The sequence below is a fragment of the Strix aluco genome, chromosome 12 (assembly GCF_031877795.1).
Source record: "Strix aluco isolate bStrAlu1 chromosome 12, bStrAlu1.hap1, whole genome shotgun sequence".
In the NCBI taxonomy this organism is placed as follows: domain Eukaryota; kingdom Metazoa; phylum Chordata; class Aves; order Strigiformes; family Strigidae; genus Strix; species Strix aluco.
In genome coordinates this window covers 20,449,463-20,469,327 of record NC_133942.1, presented here as the reverse complement: position 1 = coordinate 20,469,327, position 19,865 = coordinate 20,449,463, and the positions used below count along the sequence as shown (strand labels likewise).

Sequence of the window (19,865 nt, the reverse complement as noted above, 5' to 3'; positions counted from 1 at the left end):
CTGCACATAAAAAGAAAAAAAAAATCAAAGATAAAAAAGCTTTACATTGTACCAGCAATAAGGATTTTAGGCCAGTATAGTTAAATCACCCACTCAGCCATTTTCCTCCAAGCAACTAGAGTTTGTGGTTTGGTAATTTTATATTTGATAAAGTGAATTTCAGTGAATAAAAATATTACACCACTACAGTTCATAGGTGAAAGGTTCTTTCAGAGGTGTTTCATGTTTATACAAGATATAACACTGTTCTTATAATAGCTATGTCATAACACCCTTCATCACAAACACACTCATAAACTGTGATATTTGCTGCAAATGACTATTCTGAGAAGTAACAGATACTCAAAACTACTCACATGTAATAGCTGTGGTGTAAGGACACAACAGTAGATTTGATTTATGATGTGCATTTCCAACCCCAATTAACACACGTTACGGGAGATACTGAAATCATCAGTTAAACGTAAAAGTTTTCCCTTTAAGACTTGCCTTTTCTTAAAAGAAAGTTTATCCTTATTTTGTCTTCTGATTTCACAGAATATTTGGGTTTGAGAACAAGCCATCTCTTCAACAGGAGTATATTAAGAACACTGAAAGTTTTAAAAACATTATTCAAAAGTTCTGTCTGAAAACTAGGCACCAACCTTGCAAATCTTCTGTCTCAGGTACTGTTTTGTCCACAGCCGTACTATCCGGTTGGGATGATGCTACAGATTCTGTTAAAAGTGACTGACTTGACACAGGGCTGGGGGGCAAAAAAAAAAGTTATGATTTTTATGAGGCATGTTCATGTTCTATAGAGCATTCCTGAAAGAAATACATCAGAGTATGTCTTGATGAAAGAGCATGCTAGAACTTTTCACTCTGAAGTTGTTTCTGTACCCATTTAAAAATGCCACAGTATCCAAGAATACTAGAAAACCTGAATTGATGAAAAAGTTAAACATTTTTGCATTCATAGCAAATGCAATAAACCAGTTCAACTATAAAAAGGGAAAAAATATTTTGGGGTAGTTTGACATACCATCCTTCCACACAGAAGCAACAATGCAACATCCAATATGCAAGGACTTTTATAACATAAGTCAGCAAGATAATTGTAGAGGAGCTACTTCTGGTGTTCCAGTGATATGAACAAGAAAATTGCAGCACATCAGCGTTGCCAGAAATAAGGCATCTGCAGCTGTACACAGAACCCCTTAAATATTTGCAGTGTAAAGCGGTGCTGACCAAACTTCCCAACCCTGTCAGCACACTGCTAAAAATCACAGTATGACTGAAAACTCAGAGAGTAATACCTTGGACAGTTATGGGAGAGAGATTCAATACTACCAGTCACTCTCAGCCAAACTGCTCATCCAGCAGCAACACTACGGAACAAGACAGAGCTTGAAGTCCCAAGGGAAAGGTAGCACTACCCTATTTGCCCAATTTGGTTCTCCCTTTCCACTTAGGGATTCACTCTAAATCCAAGAAATTGGATTATCCAGCAGTCCATGAACCATCAAAGCCCTACCAGTAATCCATGACACAACCAGGGCACTGGAGTTGCAATTTTAATTGCCAAGAATTGCATGTAGGTCTTGAACTGCAGGTTAGATCACCTGCAAAAGGGCACTGTCAATTTACTAGACATTTCCTTGGAGTATCATAACTCTGAGGTATTACCAGAGTCTGAAGTTGAATCCCTGCTTTTATTTTGGAAAAAAGAACAAGTGACATTGATTTTTTGAAGTGCAAGTCTAACAGTAACCATCCACTCATTTCTCCTGTAACCAGTAATCAAGCTAGTGATCAAAGAAACACTCTTCTTTCTCTTTCATGGTATTATAAAGGTTGTGAGAGACAACAAACCCAAGACACTGCAATTGGTTCACCTCTGTGCATTGGCCTGGATGAGTAATTTCTTATTTTTAAAAAAAAAAAAAACCCACACATACCAGAAGAGTTGTATCAGGGTAAGATAGCTATTTTCTACCCCAATTAGAAATCCCAAAATGGAAAGACCAAATGTAGCATCAAGCATGGCACCTAGCTCTCAGTTCATATGTACGATCCAAGCATGAGATAACACCTCCTATAAAAAGCTAAGGAGCAGAAAACAGTCTGAACAGAATCAGCCAACAATAACTGATGAAATCACCCTTGGCCTGTGTTTTACTACATTCTGATTTTTAAAGGAAAGTTGGAATTAATATTACTGCAAGTTAGTTTATAGTATAACACACTAACATTTTTCACTCAAAAAATTTCCAAAGCACTTAAGTCACTGTTGGTTGTGTCACTCTAAACTGAAATGCAGCTACTAAATATAAACAAATATTTAGCTTTTACAAATGGAGAGCACTTAGTAAGTCTGAGTGATTTACAAGAGGACTTTATGTCTCCTTGAATAATCCAGTTGGAAATTACTTGCTTAATAAGAAATCAGTTCAGTAGCACAACTTGTACTAAGATTCAGATATATTTCCCCTCTTTAGTATGCCCCACTTTTTGCAAAGCAACTAGTTCACACATTATCATACATTTATTTATGAGAGTAGTAAGCAGCTTTCTACCATTTTACAAAATCCTCAAATTTCTAAGATGGAAAGAGCTCTCCTTTGGTAAATGTACAACCAACAGCACGTTGTGGAGTCAGAAGAGTAGCCAGACAAATCTCTGCAGAACAGCATGAAGCTGGCAATGTTCCTATTTGAGGCTAAATTCTAAAGACGAATTTGCATTTGAATGCAAGATGTAGCTAACAGATCAGCCACTATTTACTGTGAGATCCCATGCTTTAAAGTTAGCAGTTACATTTTACACATTTTCCTAATCCAGGTCCTAGCATTTAATTATGCAGTATCAGTACATTTAATTTAACCATCTTGATAGAGATTTTTGTGTAAAAACACAGAAAAACAGAAACAGTTTACCTTGGCTGCATAGATGGAGTCGATGTAGAATCTAAAGTTGACTGAGTTTCCTGGGTGCTGCCTTCTGTGCACTGAACCGGTAAGGACTCAGTTATACTACTGACAGAAGTTGCTGGAAGGAAGACACTAATGTAAAATGTGTTACACTACTTCCTGGGATTACAAAAGTTATACAATGCAATTATTCTTTGACTCCCATGACACCAGCCAGGAAAGTAATTGAATCTCAGCCTATATCATAATGAAACATAATTTTACAAAAAGTAATTATGTTTGGCCATATTTTGATCCTGTTCCAGCCCCAGGCCCCCAGAAGTTACACAGCATAAGATTTTGAAGCTGGAGCTTTAGAATAGTATTTTCTGCTAATTAAAGCATCTACAAACAGCTTTCTCAGCATAAACTGCAGTATTCTGACATGATGAACTTGTTTTTTGTTTAACAAACCAAGATGGATCCGTCAGAAACAGTGGTGCAGCATCCTAATGCCAAGATCCATTTTGAAATGTAGAACATAGATCCCCAGGTTTCAATGGAGGCTATTGCTTCAATTTTAAAAGTCAAGTTAGTATTAAGTAAGGGAGGGAAACTCCTCTTCAAGAGCGTGCCATGAGATTCCTTGCTGTCAGTGTTCAGCCAAGCCAGAAGAGACATTTTGGAAGACCCAGGGAAGCACTCCCTAACCCTCCTTCCCCCAGAAGAACATGCTGAAGTTGAAAACATTCGGGTGAACAGAACAGAGAAAGGTTTCCTCTTTTTGAGGGCACTACCGTTAATTTAACGGGGGAAGAGCCCTCTAGCTTTTTCTAGAGTGAATGTAGGAAGATAGCACTTATTCCAGTGGGAAATCTGCTTTGTAGGAAAGACCCTAGTACATGGGGCACTGGGCCAGAAGAATAACAGCGTCTATCTGAAGTTAGGAGAAACTATTCTGAAAAAGTGTCTACAGGTTAATCCTTCAGCATCAGGCTGCAGAATTAAATACCTGTATTTTAAACGCTTTTCACAAACATTCCCCAAGCTAAATGTTATCTCTACAGGCAGTAATTTCAGGAATAGTATGTTGGTATAGTACTTTTTTCTGCATTTCTATATCTTCAAATTGGAAACACTCAGATTAATACAAAAGGTATTAGCAAGAGTCTACTTCTGAGCAGATTAATCATAGCACGATTATATTAAGCATTTCATCCAAGCTCATTCCGTAAGGTAAAATACTTGAATAAAATGGTTTGCACTAATGCTCCTATACTTCTGGTATTTGGACATGATCAGGAAGCAAGCTGCTGTCTACTGTGTCATTTTGAGTTGTTCAAACAGACATGTTAGCATGACTTACCAGGAGGGCTAATTCTACCATTACTGTTCTGCCTTTGAAGATGTTCTTTGTAGCACACTGAACACATGCCATTTGTACGAGGATTCCCATAAAATCCGCAACCAGTGGAACAAAGCATAGGCACTTGGCTACGGTTAGTTTCTTGAGCCATCTTCCCTTCTTCTACAAACCTGGAATTGATACATACAACTCAGTATTTAGAGGCCTGAGAAAACCATTCTTTTACAGTTGATATTTGAAAATCTGGACTCTCCTATAGCCCAAAGATCTTCTAGAAAAGACATCCTGCATGTAACTCAGTGCTGTTTCCTAAAATATTTATAAAGTCTGCCCAATAACACAAATAGTGTCATATGTATGCTTTGCATGACCCATACATACAACCCCCCCCAGCCCCACCATTTTATGGTCAATATATAGCCCACAAAGAAAAGTCGTTTTAGAAAATACTGGAAGTATTACTTCTAGCAGTAAGTTTAGGGGAGGTACGGGAGGGGGACACCTATGCTGAACTCTTCTTGAAACTTGAACACCTGACACTGTGAATGAGAACTATAAAATGAAAGACAAACATGGTAACACATGCTTACTTACTACATAATAATTATAATTAACAATAGTCACATGAATTCACAAGTTACTGTTTAGTCACTGCATCATTAGTGAAGGACAACACAACTACTTACCACAAAACCCGTATTACGATTTTTTCACATGCAAAAAGAAAAATCACCCTTTCAGTCAAAAAGGATTTTTTCTCATGCAAAAAGAAAATCACCCTTTCAGTCAAAAAGACTAGGGACACATACCTCCTATATATCAATTTTGTGTGAAAGTGTACTAAAAATGAGAAATAAGACATAAAAATCAAGGCAACTCATATAACATCCTTAGGTTTAGTTTCCATAAACATTGTACAATTTGCATTTTTTTGCCCTGGCTTGTAAAGATCTGTAAACCTTCTTACTACAAGAAAATGACAACAAATTACCATTTTCAACAGTGTTCTGAGCCTCTTAACTATTCTCAAATGGTCTAACTTGTAAATCAGTTGACATCTGTCACTCAGTGAGATAATATTAATTTTCCATTTTTTGCCCCCCTCCATAAATATATTCTTGCCCTTTTTTGTATCAGCTTTGAAAGAAAAAAAAAAAAACACCCTTCTCATTAAGAAACTAAGTATCTCAAGGCATCAATTATTTAAGATCAACTCAGGTCTACCATTTTATACTTCCTGATTAAAAATTAGGCTGAAGCATGGATAATTTTATTTCTTGCAAGTCAAATCAAAGATAAGCAATATTACTAAATTAAAAAAAAATAAATCTTGCAAGTAACATCAGTATATATTTCAAAAGCAAAGCAAAGAAAATCCAGAGGGGAAGGACTTTCAAGATATTTGAATACTTCACCAATTGCCAAGTTATAAAACTAGATTAAAACCACAGTAAGAAGTACAGCAGGGTAAAAAGATTTCCTTTTACATAAGATGTATTTGAAGCCAAATACAAATAAGTTTCCCATTATTTTGTTTTTGGACAAATACCCTTATCTTCTCTCACACCCACATCCATTGCATTTTGTTTTTATTTCCCCAAAGCATATGAAATTGATACCTCAAAAGCAAACTTCTCGGTTGCAAAACTAGCAGCAACACAGAAACGACAGTCATGTCTTCTGTTCATAGCAATAAGGTACCCTACTCTAAGGATGAGAAAGTATTCAAGATATAAGACAAGGAAGATGCACAGGCAGGAAATAAAAAAAATTATCTCTGATAGTATCTTATTCAGCTTCAACCTGCAATTAAGCTTATTTCAGCTGTTTGTCTGCACTCCCCCACCCCAATATAGAAGCATTTGCTTTCAATGTACAAAGCCCCCATTGACCTCAAACGACAGCTAAATTTGATTTTGCTGAAGTACTGTACTTGTAGCTGAAAGAGCACTTTCATTCCTGCCTTTCTCCACACAACCCTTTAGAATGAAACTGCAAGTAGCGCATGTGGGAATTCAATTCTTATGCTGGGCCCAACATTCAGCAAAGCCATTTCAGGAGTTTTCTGTGCTTTGGTAAATCAAACCAATTTAAAGGTGAAACATTATGCAAGTAACTCTTGGCATGGAATGTTTAAGACTGAAAGACTAATTACCCCCCCCCCCCCTCCCCCCACTTTGGACAGGATATTTCAAGGGCTAATAGAGATTCAATGTCACAATACAAGTATTAATCCTTTTAATTTTAAACAGCAGCACATTAAAACCCTACCACACTAACTTTCAAAATTCACTGTGATTGCTTTTCTGTTCAATAATTAGCTTCTAGCAGCACACAGGAACTCTAACAGCACCAGTTATTGCTAATTTTCTCATTCCCAAAAACAACCGTTGCTGAAGGGACCAGGTGCTAATGCAATCACAAACAAATTCTAACATGGACGTAAAAAAAAAGAGTCTGCTCCAATTCAATAAACAAATTGTGAAAGGTGTACAAAGATGCCCAGAAGAAAAACAAGAAAAGCTGGACTGAGTTCCAGCTAAGCCAGTTTCCAAGTTCATTAACCAGTGGATCCTGCCACCAGCCAAGGCACAAGCCACTGGCATGAGGCTCCAGAACACTTAAATCTCCAAGGGGAAGTGCCAGGGATTCTTCTGAAGAGTTTTAATAAAAGCCACAGGAAGCGGAAGATCCTTCATCGGTTGCTAGTATTTGGGGAATAAAATGGAGAAGAGATAGGATCAAACTGATGCAATGCTATGAAGTCAAATGAGAAAGAAGTTGAACCAGTACAATAGCTTGCTGCATTCAGGAGGCGGCAATCACATACAATCCCCCGCACCAGCTCCAGTGCTCAGCTGGACCCTCACCCACCCAGTTAGTTCCCTGAGCCACCAAAAAAATCCCACCAGGAGAAAAGGGCCATCACACCATAGAAAGTTTTCTGACAGTTCAGTGAGCTCAATCAGTTCACACACAAAAAAACACAAAGAGAAAAAAGCACAACACACAGGGGAAAACACTCTGGAACTGATGTGAGGGATGACATGTGACCAGGAGGGACAACACACATTTTAGCAGCCTGTAAGCTGCTGAGATGGTTGAACTGATCTATCTGAACCCTAAAGCCACAGGATGCTAAACCAGTATAAGCTTTTGCTCCCCACTCCCTCTCCCATGCTGTTTCCTCCCTCTCAGTGCTCACATGCACCAAAATCAATCAAAAGAAGTGATCAAACTCAGAAAGCCAACCACCCCATCTTTTGCCAATTAGTTTTAACATAGACTGGTTTCCGAGCTTGTGTTTGTCACGTGCTGTTTGGGCATGAAAGAGTGTCTAGCTGAGGACACGTGTGGAACCACTTGTTTCAGTGGCAGAGCAGGCTCAAGGCATTAGGAGAACCACTAGCCAAAACCAGGCATTGAAAATCTAAGGGAGCAGAGATCCAAGTGCTGGCAGTTCCTGCCACTGCACTTCAGACATGCCTCTCCTGCACACATCCACTGCTGCGTGAGGGTAAAGGCCAAGATGACACAGCACTGTGCCTCTGGGACTTTTCTTCCTCACCGCTCGGGCAGGAGTCAAACAACCGCAAGCAGAGCAGCCATGCTCTGTCCCCATCTCAGCAAGCATGAACAGCAAGAGATCATTGAACAGATGTTTTGGGGGGAGGGAAGACCTCTCCTCACCGCAGTTCTTGGCTCAGCTTCAGATGATTTTTGTTTCAAAACTGTCCATAATTCCTCATGGAGGAAGATCCATAGTATCGCTGAGCCCAACCAATCACATAACCAGTAATGGTGGGGCTGTCACTAAACTGCAGCCTTGGAAGTGCTGTGAAAGGGGTGAGCCTGCTCCCACAGCCCCAGCCACTGCTGCACGCCCCTGCCCCTTCCTTGAGTCAGATCAGTTCATCCATCTGATGGAAAAAATGGGAATATTTATTCTGGTGGACTGGAGAGCTTGCTGATCTGACAGACAATCAACTCTAGAGAACTGACATACAGTGCAAAGGAAGTGACAAGGTTAAAAATAGGACAACCCTTTTTAGGGGCAGCTAGCCCTTGCTGAGCATCAAGTCTACTGTAAAACATATCCCAAGCGCATACCCTATCCATAGTTTTAAAACTGGTCACTTGGCTTCAGTACAAAACTTGAAGCAACTTCATAGCTGAAGTAACAGCAAGGTCTTGGGATCAACACGGCTACATGTATGTTCCACTCGGTTTGAGGTGTCACAAAAAAAATGTGGAGCTTGTAAAGCTGCTACAAATACTTCTGGGCTCTGCCTGTTCCCCGCAAGCTGTGCTTGCACAACATTCATAGGGTCATTCTGTTACTCTGAATGTGTAATTGATTCATCTTACAGAAAAAAAACACAACCAAACTCCTTACAATATTTTAAGCATGTTTCCTGCTTTGCTTTACAGTATAGTTGTATAACCAGTTGTACGAGCACTAATGAGAAAGAAGCATACTCTAAGGGACTTAAACAGCCTCCCCCCACCACAACCCCAGAACATGCACTTCATTGAAGATTATGGAATAAACGGCCTCTCTCTGTATTAGCTAAAAACTGCTAAAATTAAGCCCAAATTACCTCTGATAATTTTCTTCTCAAAAATATTTATTGCCACTAGAAGCATGGTAGCACACAGCTCTGCAGGCTAACTCCTTTTCCTACAAATTTCGTGCTTAAAGTCTACCCAGTCCTGTTACTCCTGTCATACACAGACAGCTTCATGCATCTGTAAGGCCTGCTTAGTGCTGCTGCTACAGGTCCCACCATTCCCCCCTCACCCGTGCACATCCTCAGAGAGTAAATTATTCTCTGTACCAAGCAAAAGCCACAATAAATCATACAAAAGACATTCCTGATTATAAGATGTAGAGATCTGAAGCTGTAGAAACACTAAAGCAGGGTAAGTCTTTTGGACATCAGGTTCTCTGGAAAAAGAGAACCTCTCTTCCAATACTCTGCAGAGCAAGTAACAAAATATTTGTTTATCCCTTTCCCACAGAGCAGGCACTCCAATACTGGTCTTCCCCCCCTCCTTTCCTTTTAATTAAAATGTTTATACACTACTACTTTCAAACAACTGATACCCTAGCTTTATAGGCTTCAAATGTTAATCAGTAAGATCAGAGAGAGAGCAGCATTTAGCAGGATTAAACACACAAGGTTTAGGAATAATCTCTTCCCCCCTCCCAACAAGGAAAAAAATTATTCTGCACAGAAGCCAGCCTTCTCTTCATCTGTCTTCCCCAAAGAAAAAGGTCTCTTGAATTCTAGTCTTCCCCATACTTCAAGCTGTGGTAGGAAAAGTGAGCAGATCCTCACATTCAATACCCCAACTGAAGTACAGTCTCACGTTCTGCAAACACTCCTAAAATTTGTGACTGGTATGGGAAGGATCCCTCCCAAATGCTAATGCTGAGGCAGAAGAGACCACCCAAACAGCATTCTGCTTCAGCGACAGTACCAAACCAGATGCAGTTTGAACCATATTGATGCCAGCTTTGAAAATGCTTCTCAAAGAAAAAGCAGAGCATTTAGTGCAAGCTACTCCCTTCACTGTCAAAGATCAACGCACTGACAGACTTCAGCTGACACTTACCTCAAAGGATGAACCCAACTTTTAAACAAGTGATTAAAATATTCCCACCTCTATCATAATCGCCTTTATAATGAAGCAGTTCAGCACTGATTTAAGTAGCATCAGTACTAACGGTCATCTTCCGTTTGTGCTAATGAGGCAAGGAAGAATCTGCAAAAATGGTAATTTGTGCTGCTTAAGCATATAAAGCTTCATCCCAGGCACAAATAAAAGCAAGATACTAAGTTGCTTAGACAAAAATACACTTCATTTTAGAGCACGTACTGGTACGGATATCCGATACCAGCTGTATCGCTATATGAAAAGGCATGTTAGTACAAAAAACAAAAATAGGAACTGCATTCCTCTACAGGCTTATCAAAACAAATGGCAAATAAAGGCCTAAGAGCAGAGCTCTGTTCAGTCTTGCTGCAGAAGTTACCAAAGCACTGGCTGCGTTCAAGGATACCACTTCAGAATTTGCAGACACAGCTGCTCAGGTGTCCCGCTGGAAGCAGGACAGTACTCACGGTATAAAGCACTAGACTCACAAATTAATAGCAAGTTACAGAACAGTCCTGTTTTCTTTTTATTCCGTTGCTCTCTCCCAAAAGGCCCCAATTTACATTCACTGAGCAGTCATTCGTAGCTGCTTTAAGGCATTACCATGTCCCAGCAACTTGCTATGGAGCCAAGAAGAACTGGCAGATTTGAATAGGGGCCTCAGTCATTACAGTTCAGCCCAGCTTGCTGGTTGCAGTCAGACATGTAATTTCATCTACAGCTCACCCTGACTAAAACACTACAGCTGGTTCAGATTTGCCCACATAGCTACATGTGTAGTTACACTCTGACCCAGTTTCATCAGAATGCTTTGAGTTAAAAAAGTGAATATGGTTAAGGACCAACTATGCAAGCAGATCCGTAAGGGCAGTGACCTCTTTGTTCCTTTAGCAGCAGAACACACAGCTGCTGCATTTTTCAAAACACAGGAGTTATCCAACTTCCTCAGCACCAAGAGAACCCATGCTTTCAATTCATTCCAGTAGGCCTCTGGTTTTCTTCCTGCTCACAACTAAATACAGTTTTAAGTTGCAATTTGAACTACTGAAGCAGAATTTATATGACAATATCAAAAACAAAACATTCAAACTAGTGACCAAAGACTTACATAAGATGTTCTCTCAACTCACTTGACAAGTCATCCAATATCTACTTATGTTCCAGTCTATTCCTGTTGAACAGCTTTTTATTTTTGTTTCATGCATAGACTTATTTTAGGCTAAAATCAAGCACTTATTAGACACTTCTAGCAGAAACTTTACAAAAAGACGGAAAGAGTTACAGTAGTCTTTTCTTCACTTCTAATTCTACGTAGTCAGCAAGTACAAGAATTAAAATATAAATAAAATCTGGACCCTCAAGAAAGCTATATTCCCTGTGCAGTGTAAATCCCAGATTTAAGATGGCAGAAAAACTGTGAAAGAATTACACTGGTGGAAAAAAGAGCCACACATTAGGGAAAGTGCAATCTCAAAAGCGGCAGACAGAAAAGAGAGTTCAGGTCTTAGGAAGAGAAGGAACATTAGCAACTTTCATAACTAATCTAAGCCACGATATCATACTACCAATGTTACATCAGGATACAACCCAGGAACACTTGGTATAGACAAAGCCTCTAGTGTTAAAGCATGTATATTGCTAACTACAGCTGTCTGCTCTTGTATTCAAGGTTATGCGAGGAACAAGAGAACATTTCACTACAATCTCTTTACTCTTAACTAGGCAAGAACAAAGACGCACAGATTCTATACTGGTATCAAGAAGATCACTGTTAATAAGGATTCAGCTTTCTATGCTTGTCTGCATACACTATTAATAGATGTTACTTTGAAACTGTAATTACTACTTGTGGCCACGCTCAACCTTTGCAAAGTACAGATTACTAGAACCAAAGATTAACTGCTGTAAAACAGGGTACCTCAGAAACTCTCATTCACCTCATGCAAATGCATCAAATTACTTGCAGTGACTACTTAAAGTCTACAAACAAAAACCAGAAGTATAAGCAAGTTTTTCTTATTTAATTTCCAAACTTTTTAGTATAGTCACCATACCAAATAAAGGGACAATTCCATGATGTTCACTACTCTACTGAAGATTAATCTTAAAAAAATAATGAGCAATGTAACAGGTACATTTTATTGACTAGTAGGAGGAATCACATTTTGTTTACGTGGGATTTCAAAGAGGCAGAGTACAGACAAAAGGAGTTTCATGAAAGTGTCAGAATTCCAGAAAACGGCCATAGAGAGCTACTAGCTTTCACTACGGGATGGTGGGGGATTTGCGGGAATGACCACTACTTTATGCTGGAGCATCTGGTAACTGCTGCGGCACCTAAAAGACTAAACGCAGCACTCTGTAAAAAGCCTTCAACAATTTTCCTCCTATTTATCATATATTTCAATTTGAGCCTAAAGCAGCAAAATGCAACTCAAAATGCCACAGGTTATCATTTTTAGTACATTTAAGTATGCACATTTGGATTTCTTTGTTGTTAAAGACTAGCACTGCAGCACCACTAGAATTAGGCCCTTGTATATGACAGTATCCAAACTTTGTGAAATTCAAAAAACCATCATTTTTTCTCTGACTTAGAAAACTTAATAGTCTCTTATTTACTTCTTATTCCACAGCAGCACAATACATTTGTAGGCAACCCCAGTTAATCCCGGAAAGAAGTACAGAGATGCTTTCAGAAAGAACACAACTTGCATGTTCAAAGTTTCAGTCTCTTCAGTGATGACGATCAGAAAATTGAAGCTGACAAAGCTGCCTTTTGGGAGAGCTCAACCTGAATGCAAGTGAAAAAAACAAAACCAAACCCACACACACACCACAAAAGTCACTTCTCGGATTCAAGAGAAAAAACAGCAAACAACCCTTGGAGCTGGACACGCTTGTTTACAGCAAGACACAACAGGGACCTTCAATAAAGATAACTAGTTAAACATTAAAAGCACTGAGAGCTTACCACAGTAAGTACAGTTGTTCTGTACAAAGTAAAGACAATTTCTGAGTGAATTATAGACCGAGAAAAGTGAACATGAGAAAAGAGCATGTCACGTGTTTTGGGAAGCTGTTTTTGTACTGGTATCTCTGGAAGAGTCACGGCGAGAAGTCCAAGAGGCATATCTGAGGAATGCAGAGAGGACACTGGCCAGCTGCCCCACTCGTCATGCTGTCCTACCCAAAGCACTGTATGTCCATACACAAGCCAGAGGAGAGACCAAAGCATTTTTCTCCCAAAATGTGAGGTTGTACTTACTCAGTTTAGCCTACCCAGATCACCCAAGATTTAAGGCTAGAGGCAGACAGGCTCAGCAGGTCCATTTTTGGAAGATGGCTGTCTCTATGACAAGACTGCCACAGAAACCTGACATGAAGTTACACTTGTGATGGAACATGCAACTACTAATAAAAGAGCACACTTTTATGTAGTGCTTGCTCTGGCGTCTCTGCTCAAGAGGAATAAAAATTTAGGAGTTACACCCATTAGAAAAATCAAACCATCTCAGTAATTGCTTGTCAGCAGTCTGCTACGTCAACTCGTACAAACCACAGTTTCCATCATGTGTAGCTGAACCAGCATCAAGCTGCACTAGCTGCCGATACTGCTTGAGGAGCCCTTTTCTTTCCTCTTGAGTTTGTGCTATCTCATAGCTGTACTTTGGCATTAAGGTGCCTAAGCCAAAGACTGCAGGAATCCTCAAGTTGTTCTCTGTATTTCTACACAGCCCTATAAATGCAGAGTTTACTTGAAATCTGTCAGATTACAGAAATGCCTTCTTTTAAAATGCTCTATAAAAGAAAGCTACTCTGAAGCAGACAAGACAAGGCTACAATATATGATGCCAAAGAAAGCAGAATGAAGTCAGCCATTTCAGAAATCAGAGGTTGTGTAAAATTAGAATCAGGAGATTCTAAAATTCTCTACATTCCCTTTAGATACCAGACCAAAGTTTAACGGATGAAGGAGGGCAACTCCATAAACTATTTTTGATGCTGTATTTTAAAACAGGTTTGGCTTTACAAACTGATGAAAAATAATCTGTAAGGATTCAAACACTTACAAGATTACCCACATAATTACTGAAAGAATAGATATAGATTCAGTAATCGCTTCTTTTGAGCTTCAGTGAATAAGTAATCTTCTCTCAATACAGCATAAGTTTCACTTATTTTAAGCATATCAAACCCAGAAGAGATAAAAGCCGCTTTAACACGAGTTCCCAAAATAGACAGCTTCTTGTTAACAAAACACCTGTTGCTGAGAACTGACAGTAAGCACAAAATACATTATAATTTGTTTTTGTAAACAGCACTATGTAGAATTTTAATTAGCTTATAATGCTACAGTTCTATGTAGGCCTAATGCTAAGGGAGGTCCTGCTCTAATATCAGGGTTCCTAGCTGTTAATAAATAAAACTATCATCATCATCATTTTTGGCTAGGGCATCTTGAATTCAACTTAACTTCCAAGAACATTGTGATTATCATGCATGATGTGTTGCTCTATTTAGAATTATGCACTATGTCTAATTTAAGTGTTCAAAATTATACAATACCCTTACTGTGGTTTGATGGGGAACTCAACCTAAAGCTAAATCCTGACCAAACAAAGAGGGTATTTAAGGACAAGTGTTCAGCAGGAGAGGTATAAGTATGATGTTCCCTGTGGCAAAGCTACATTCCTCATCTTCTGCAATGTGCTTAAATTTAGCCAAGGGACTCAAAGGTGCTACTTTGTTTTAACCCTAATGCTATTCTAGGGGGTTTTGGTGTCGGGGGGTTTTTTTACCCCCTTAATTATTATTTCAGTCACTGGGGAAGCCAGGTTACACGATCCCAAAAAAGTTACTGGATGTCTAAGTGCTAAAAACCTATCACCCTGCACAAAGCATATGAAAATATCATACAGTTGATCAGCAGCCACCATGTTGGGAAACTGATATTTATCCATCACTGTTACATACTGTGAAGTTTCACCGAAGATATGAATATACCAACTGGTCACACCATAAAGTTTTGCATCTTTTCTTAGTTTCCTCTCAACTGCCACCTTACACGGCGTGAAACACTGCAACATGTAAACGTCCAAATGCAATCAATATATATGCATCCAATATATATTTATATGCAACCACTGCAATGGTTTCATGATACAGGTGTTTGGGGGCTTTAGATACTTCTGCTGCAGTGTTGCTGGGCCAGGAACTGATCTGGAGACTTCACTCTTCAAAAGTTTGGATTGGTTCTTGTATCTGGTTTATGGTGCAGCTCTACAGCTCTGTGCCAGAAGACTCAAGGTTAACAGTGCACTGCAGGAGGAAGGTGAAACTACCTAGTTCATATCAGAACTGAACTCTAAGGCACAGCCTCACTCACAGTATATGCCAAGGAAAAACGCATGCATCTCAAGAGGTCAGAGTTGCCTTGTCTCAGCTTTATCTATTAATCTGACATTGTCTTGGGTAGTTAAGGGGTTAAGAAGTGATCAGAAATTTGCAGTGAGACACTCTCCCCTTCCTGAAGGTTTCCAAAACTACACCACTTGATCAGATGGAGAGGTCATTACACTGTTTAGGAAAAGCTTAAAAACTACTGAAAGAAAATTGATTGAGGACAACTGGCATTTTTTCCCACTGCCATAATGGAACAGAAACTAGGGTTTTTTTATACTTCTTTCCTAAGCCCATACAGAACAGACTGCACGTATTTTAGTTTCTCAACTGACAAGAAAGCCAAAGCTGACAGCTTTTGAGTAGAAGTCTGTATTGCAAACATTGTGCTTTAATCACCAGGACATCCTTTTTACCTAGTAATACTCCAGGTACAACTCCGTAAACTGCCTTTCTGATGACCAAATCTGCTATTCATTCTGTTTTCAGACAAGATTCAGTTATATGAGCATGCATTTCTAGTACAATGTCTGCCCCCCCCCCCCCCCCCCGCACTGTCCAGAACACTTAGATCAGCAAGTTGAGAGCACAATAGCCTAAAAATAGCATGGCTGGATGCCACTGTCTCCCCATTTATTACGATGGTACCTTTGTACAGAGTTCTTTCCACAATTCTACATAGAAAAATACAGCCATAAATGGTTTTAAGGGAGGGACTTATATCCAAAAGGGCCAAGTTGTTAAGTAGTGCCATGGGATTCCCCCTTTTTCCTCAAGCCACATAAACAGAAATTTGCATTTTTAGAAGCATTTTGAACAATAACTCTTTAAGTACATCTAACTTGTCTTTTTATCCTCTTGCCATAGTGATTGTATTCTGCCAGAGAACAGATTGACACATGACAGAGTGACAGCACTTTCTAGAGAAAGGAAAATTCATGATATAAAGGAGAAGACAAACATAGAATATGCAAGCCAGATCTCTTCAATTATCTTGCTTTGCGTATTAAAGCCTTCATCACACTTCAGAATGGATGAAGAGGGAACAAAATCTGCTCAGAAGATATTGAGCCTCAATTATCAGCAATGTGTGTCTTTCTATCATGATGCTCATTCTCTTCCATTCAAACACCGGCCAATGGGTTTTTTACCAAGAAACAATGGCAAAAGAGCACAATATATTCTCTTTTATTATGGTATAAGGTCAGAAACAAGAGGGAGGTCAGCAAGACCAACACCCTTCAGCTTGGCCTAAAGATGCATTCACAGGCACCGCAGCTTCAGCTGCTGCATTACAGGAGGCTAATTCCACAAGTACCACATCCTTGCTATGGCTTGAAACACAAAAGCCCAATGCTCTAACACTGTCTCCCAGAAGTCTCTTCTGTCTTGCACTCCTTTTGTGAAGACTAAAAACCCCTCACTACTGTTGAAGGATATTTGTATCCCTTACATTAAAAATCAGTAATTTAAAACCATAAACCTGGGTTTCAAGAGAAGACTGTCCCATTTTAACAACTAACTTGATGCTGATTAAGTAAACTCAGCAACATTGCAATGCGCATTTTACACTGTATATGCCACCCTGTGTGAGTTCACCAGATAGAGCTATCAAGTCATACAAAGAAGTTTCAATAAATTCTTCATCTCACGCCTTGACAGTCTGAGAAATTAAGGTGTCAGAACTGCAACAAGGACAGAGGTATTCCTCAGCAAAGCAGGCTGATATTTCAAGCATTCTGACTGTTCAGTGAGGGATCTGAGGTAGAAGACAGAAGGATAAGTAGGTAGCAACTAATCAGGGATTTATTTATATAAAGAATGACTAGGTATAAACTTAAGACCATGGGTCACAGTCACATTATGACTCTGCAGAATAACAAGCTAATTCTTGCAGTAAGAGAGACCATAGGTAACAGTCAAAAGTTTCACAGACACCAAATTAGAGAAAAGCAAATGCAGTAAGGCAAAACAAATAGCTGACCAGAGTGTGAAATTAGATTTTTTTGTTGTTGTTTTCAAAAAAAAAATATTTTAAAGCCAGTCAGTTACTCCACTGCTATGCACAGGAGTTTTAAATCACAGTGAAAGCACTAAGTCAAGTTTGACTAGATTATTAGGAAGACAAAAAAATTCATGCACGGCTGCCAGGCTGGCCCACAACAAATCAAATACTCCTTGATCTCAGCACTGGTCTCAGCCCCTGCGTAGTTTGTCACACTCAGCTGACAACTTGTTTGTTATGTAACTAATAATACACTTACCTTGACCTATTGTTAAAATGCTGCCTTCCTCCTCTCCCAGGATACTTTAAACAAACCCCATGAAAATATGCTGATATTCAAAACAATCCTATTGAGCAATTCTAAAGTCTTTTCCCTAAAAAATGTTCCAGGTAAGTCCTTCCATATTGCCAGAATTACTTTTTTTTCTTTTTTGCAAGTTAGTAATCAAATGGTTTTGGTATCGCAGAACACTACAATAATTACTCTTCTAAATACTTTTCACCAGGACAATAACACTTGTTTCATAACTAATTCTAATTAATACCTACAAAATCACTTTATTCAAGGACTTAACACCAATACTCAACAGTACATCATACAAGCATGATATTTAGATTGCATAATTCCAACATAAGAAGTCTGGTGAAGTTCACTTAGAAAACTCTCCTATATCAGCAACAAAAGCTACCTTGTAAGCTTCTTGCTTGATTCTGAAGGAGCCAGGCAGGAAGAACAATCTCCAAACATTTCAGTTTAACACTCAAAACACAGCCGCTTCTTTTGCCCCTACGTCGATAAAGGTGCAGATTCCGACGCAAGGTCATTCTGTTGTGCAGAAAACATTCTGCTATATGATAACATTACACTGCATTAAGGTCTTGAGTCTACATATGATTTTAGAAAAACATCTGAAATTCGTACAGGGGGTAGCAGAGCAACAATTTTATCCTTCTTTGCAGTTTCGTTATCTCCCCTGACACCCACCCTCAAAAACAGCATGATCAACAACTCATTAAATGTTTTCTTCTGATAATCTACCTCAAAGATAGCCTTTTATATAAAAAGGCATGAATATGTCCAATTTAGGCACAGAAATTCTACATTTTTGCCTGCAGAATTGGTGGTTCTCTCTTCTTGCCTCTCACCTCCTAACACAATTTAAAACCTTAAGTGGAAAGTATCTGCCTTCCCCATGCAATATTCTGCTTTCATCAGCCCAATTATATTCAGTGGCACACATGCAAAAATTGTCTAGCCTCCTACCTTGTTCAAGCTAATGGTGAAAACTTTAGTCCTTGTTTAAAAAAAACACATCCAAAGCATAGCGTTTAGACAAGCTGAAAGCACCTCACTTCTGCCCTCAAAAACACTGGTATTAAGCTCCCACTACAATTTGATTATTAAGTTTATATTTGTTTCCCTAATCCTTCACATAGATAAAAATGCATTAGCATCATGAATCACAGGACACACCAGTGCAGTGTTGTCTTAAACCCTGGGCTAGTTAAACTGTTCAGGTGGTTGCCGGGGCCTGCCAAGTCAGCCACACTGTTTATAGTTTAGTTCTCCAGATACAGGATTATTACGTTTCAGACTGACAAATACCATATCCTTAAGGTTAGAGTCCTGCAATACAAATACACCCTGACAGGGCAGAATGGCTGAGCAGGGGTGTCTTCAGCGTGGAGACGGTTTTGGCTTCTGCAAGATTGTTGAACCATTAAGTTAAAGGAAGAGCTGTGCGTTTAATAAAACTGCTGCTTAGAAAGGAGCTATTTTTAGGAAATACTCAAATGCAAGTGTTCAATTGTCTAAGTAATACTCAAAAGATTGTCTTAAGCTCATCTAAACGGAGCAGAAGATAGATCAAGTTAGAATTCAACTCAGTTTATTTCTTAAGGCATAATTTGATAGCCAAAAACGTCACTTTTCAAATGCAAAAACTTCAGTTTCTGTCAACAACTGGAGAACAAGCAAGAAAACACAACTTGATCAAGAAGAAACAATTTTTGCACTGTCAAAGCTTTGTTTTTGCTAATCTCTATTTAGCTCAAAAGCCCTATAAACACAGTTGGAAGAAGAAATCTCTTAAAAATATATCACCCCACCCCTTCAATTAAGGGTTGAGAAGCTTATGACACATCTGAGACGTCCAACAAGAACAGGGAAGAAGGACTTAATGTTCCTGATATTTCTAAAGGTAAAAAAAATAAGCAGGTTTTAAAATCCCCAACGTTTCATGCCACTGTTAAATGGATTTTAAAGCAAGAACAGATCCAAGCTATTTTTATTCCTTTGTAGGTCATGTGTAATTAACTGCTTATTTTCACAAAACCTTATTACAGTGTAAACATCACTGGCCAGATCATCTGCCCCACCCAGACTGAGTTCCACACCACAGGAGGCCAACTATCTCCTTGAGGAGTGAGAGGCCTGTCCCTCCAGTATCAATCTTCCCTGCAACAGCATGGCTGTAATGATCAACGGCTCCCGAGCTCACCCCTTCACCACATCCTTCCCAGAAACTAGTTAACAGCC

At 39.1% G+C, this 19,865-nt stretch overlaps 1 protein-coding gene across 8 annotated transcripts in view; it reads right to left on the bottom strand.

The window, feature by feature from the left end:
* Positions 1-19,865, bottom strand: part of ZFAND6 (zinc finger AN1-type containing 6) — a 38,249-nt gene that overhangs the window by 8,076 nt on the left and 10,308 nt on the right. For 4 of the 8 annotated variants that reach the window (XM_074838065.1, XM_074838063.1, XM_074838068.1 and 1 more), the window contains 3 exons: positions 4,258-4,427; positions 2,919-3,030; positions 645-745 (listed from right to left, as the gene is read on the bottom strand). In XM_074838065.1, the coding sequence (XP_074694166.1) occupies positions 645-745; positions 2,919-3,030; positions 4,258-4,408 (364 nt within the window). In that variant the 5' untranslated portion in view covers positions 4,409-4,427. Of the gene's footprint in view, positions 1-644; positions 746-2,918; positions 3,031-4,257; positions 4,428-12,892; positions 12,915-18,015; positions 18,223-19,865 lie in introns of those variants that run through there. The other 4 variants (XM_074838061.1, XM_074838060.1, XM_074838066.1 and 1 more) reach the window with 4 other exon arrangements.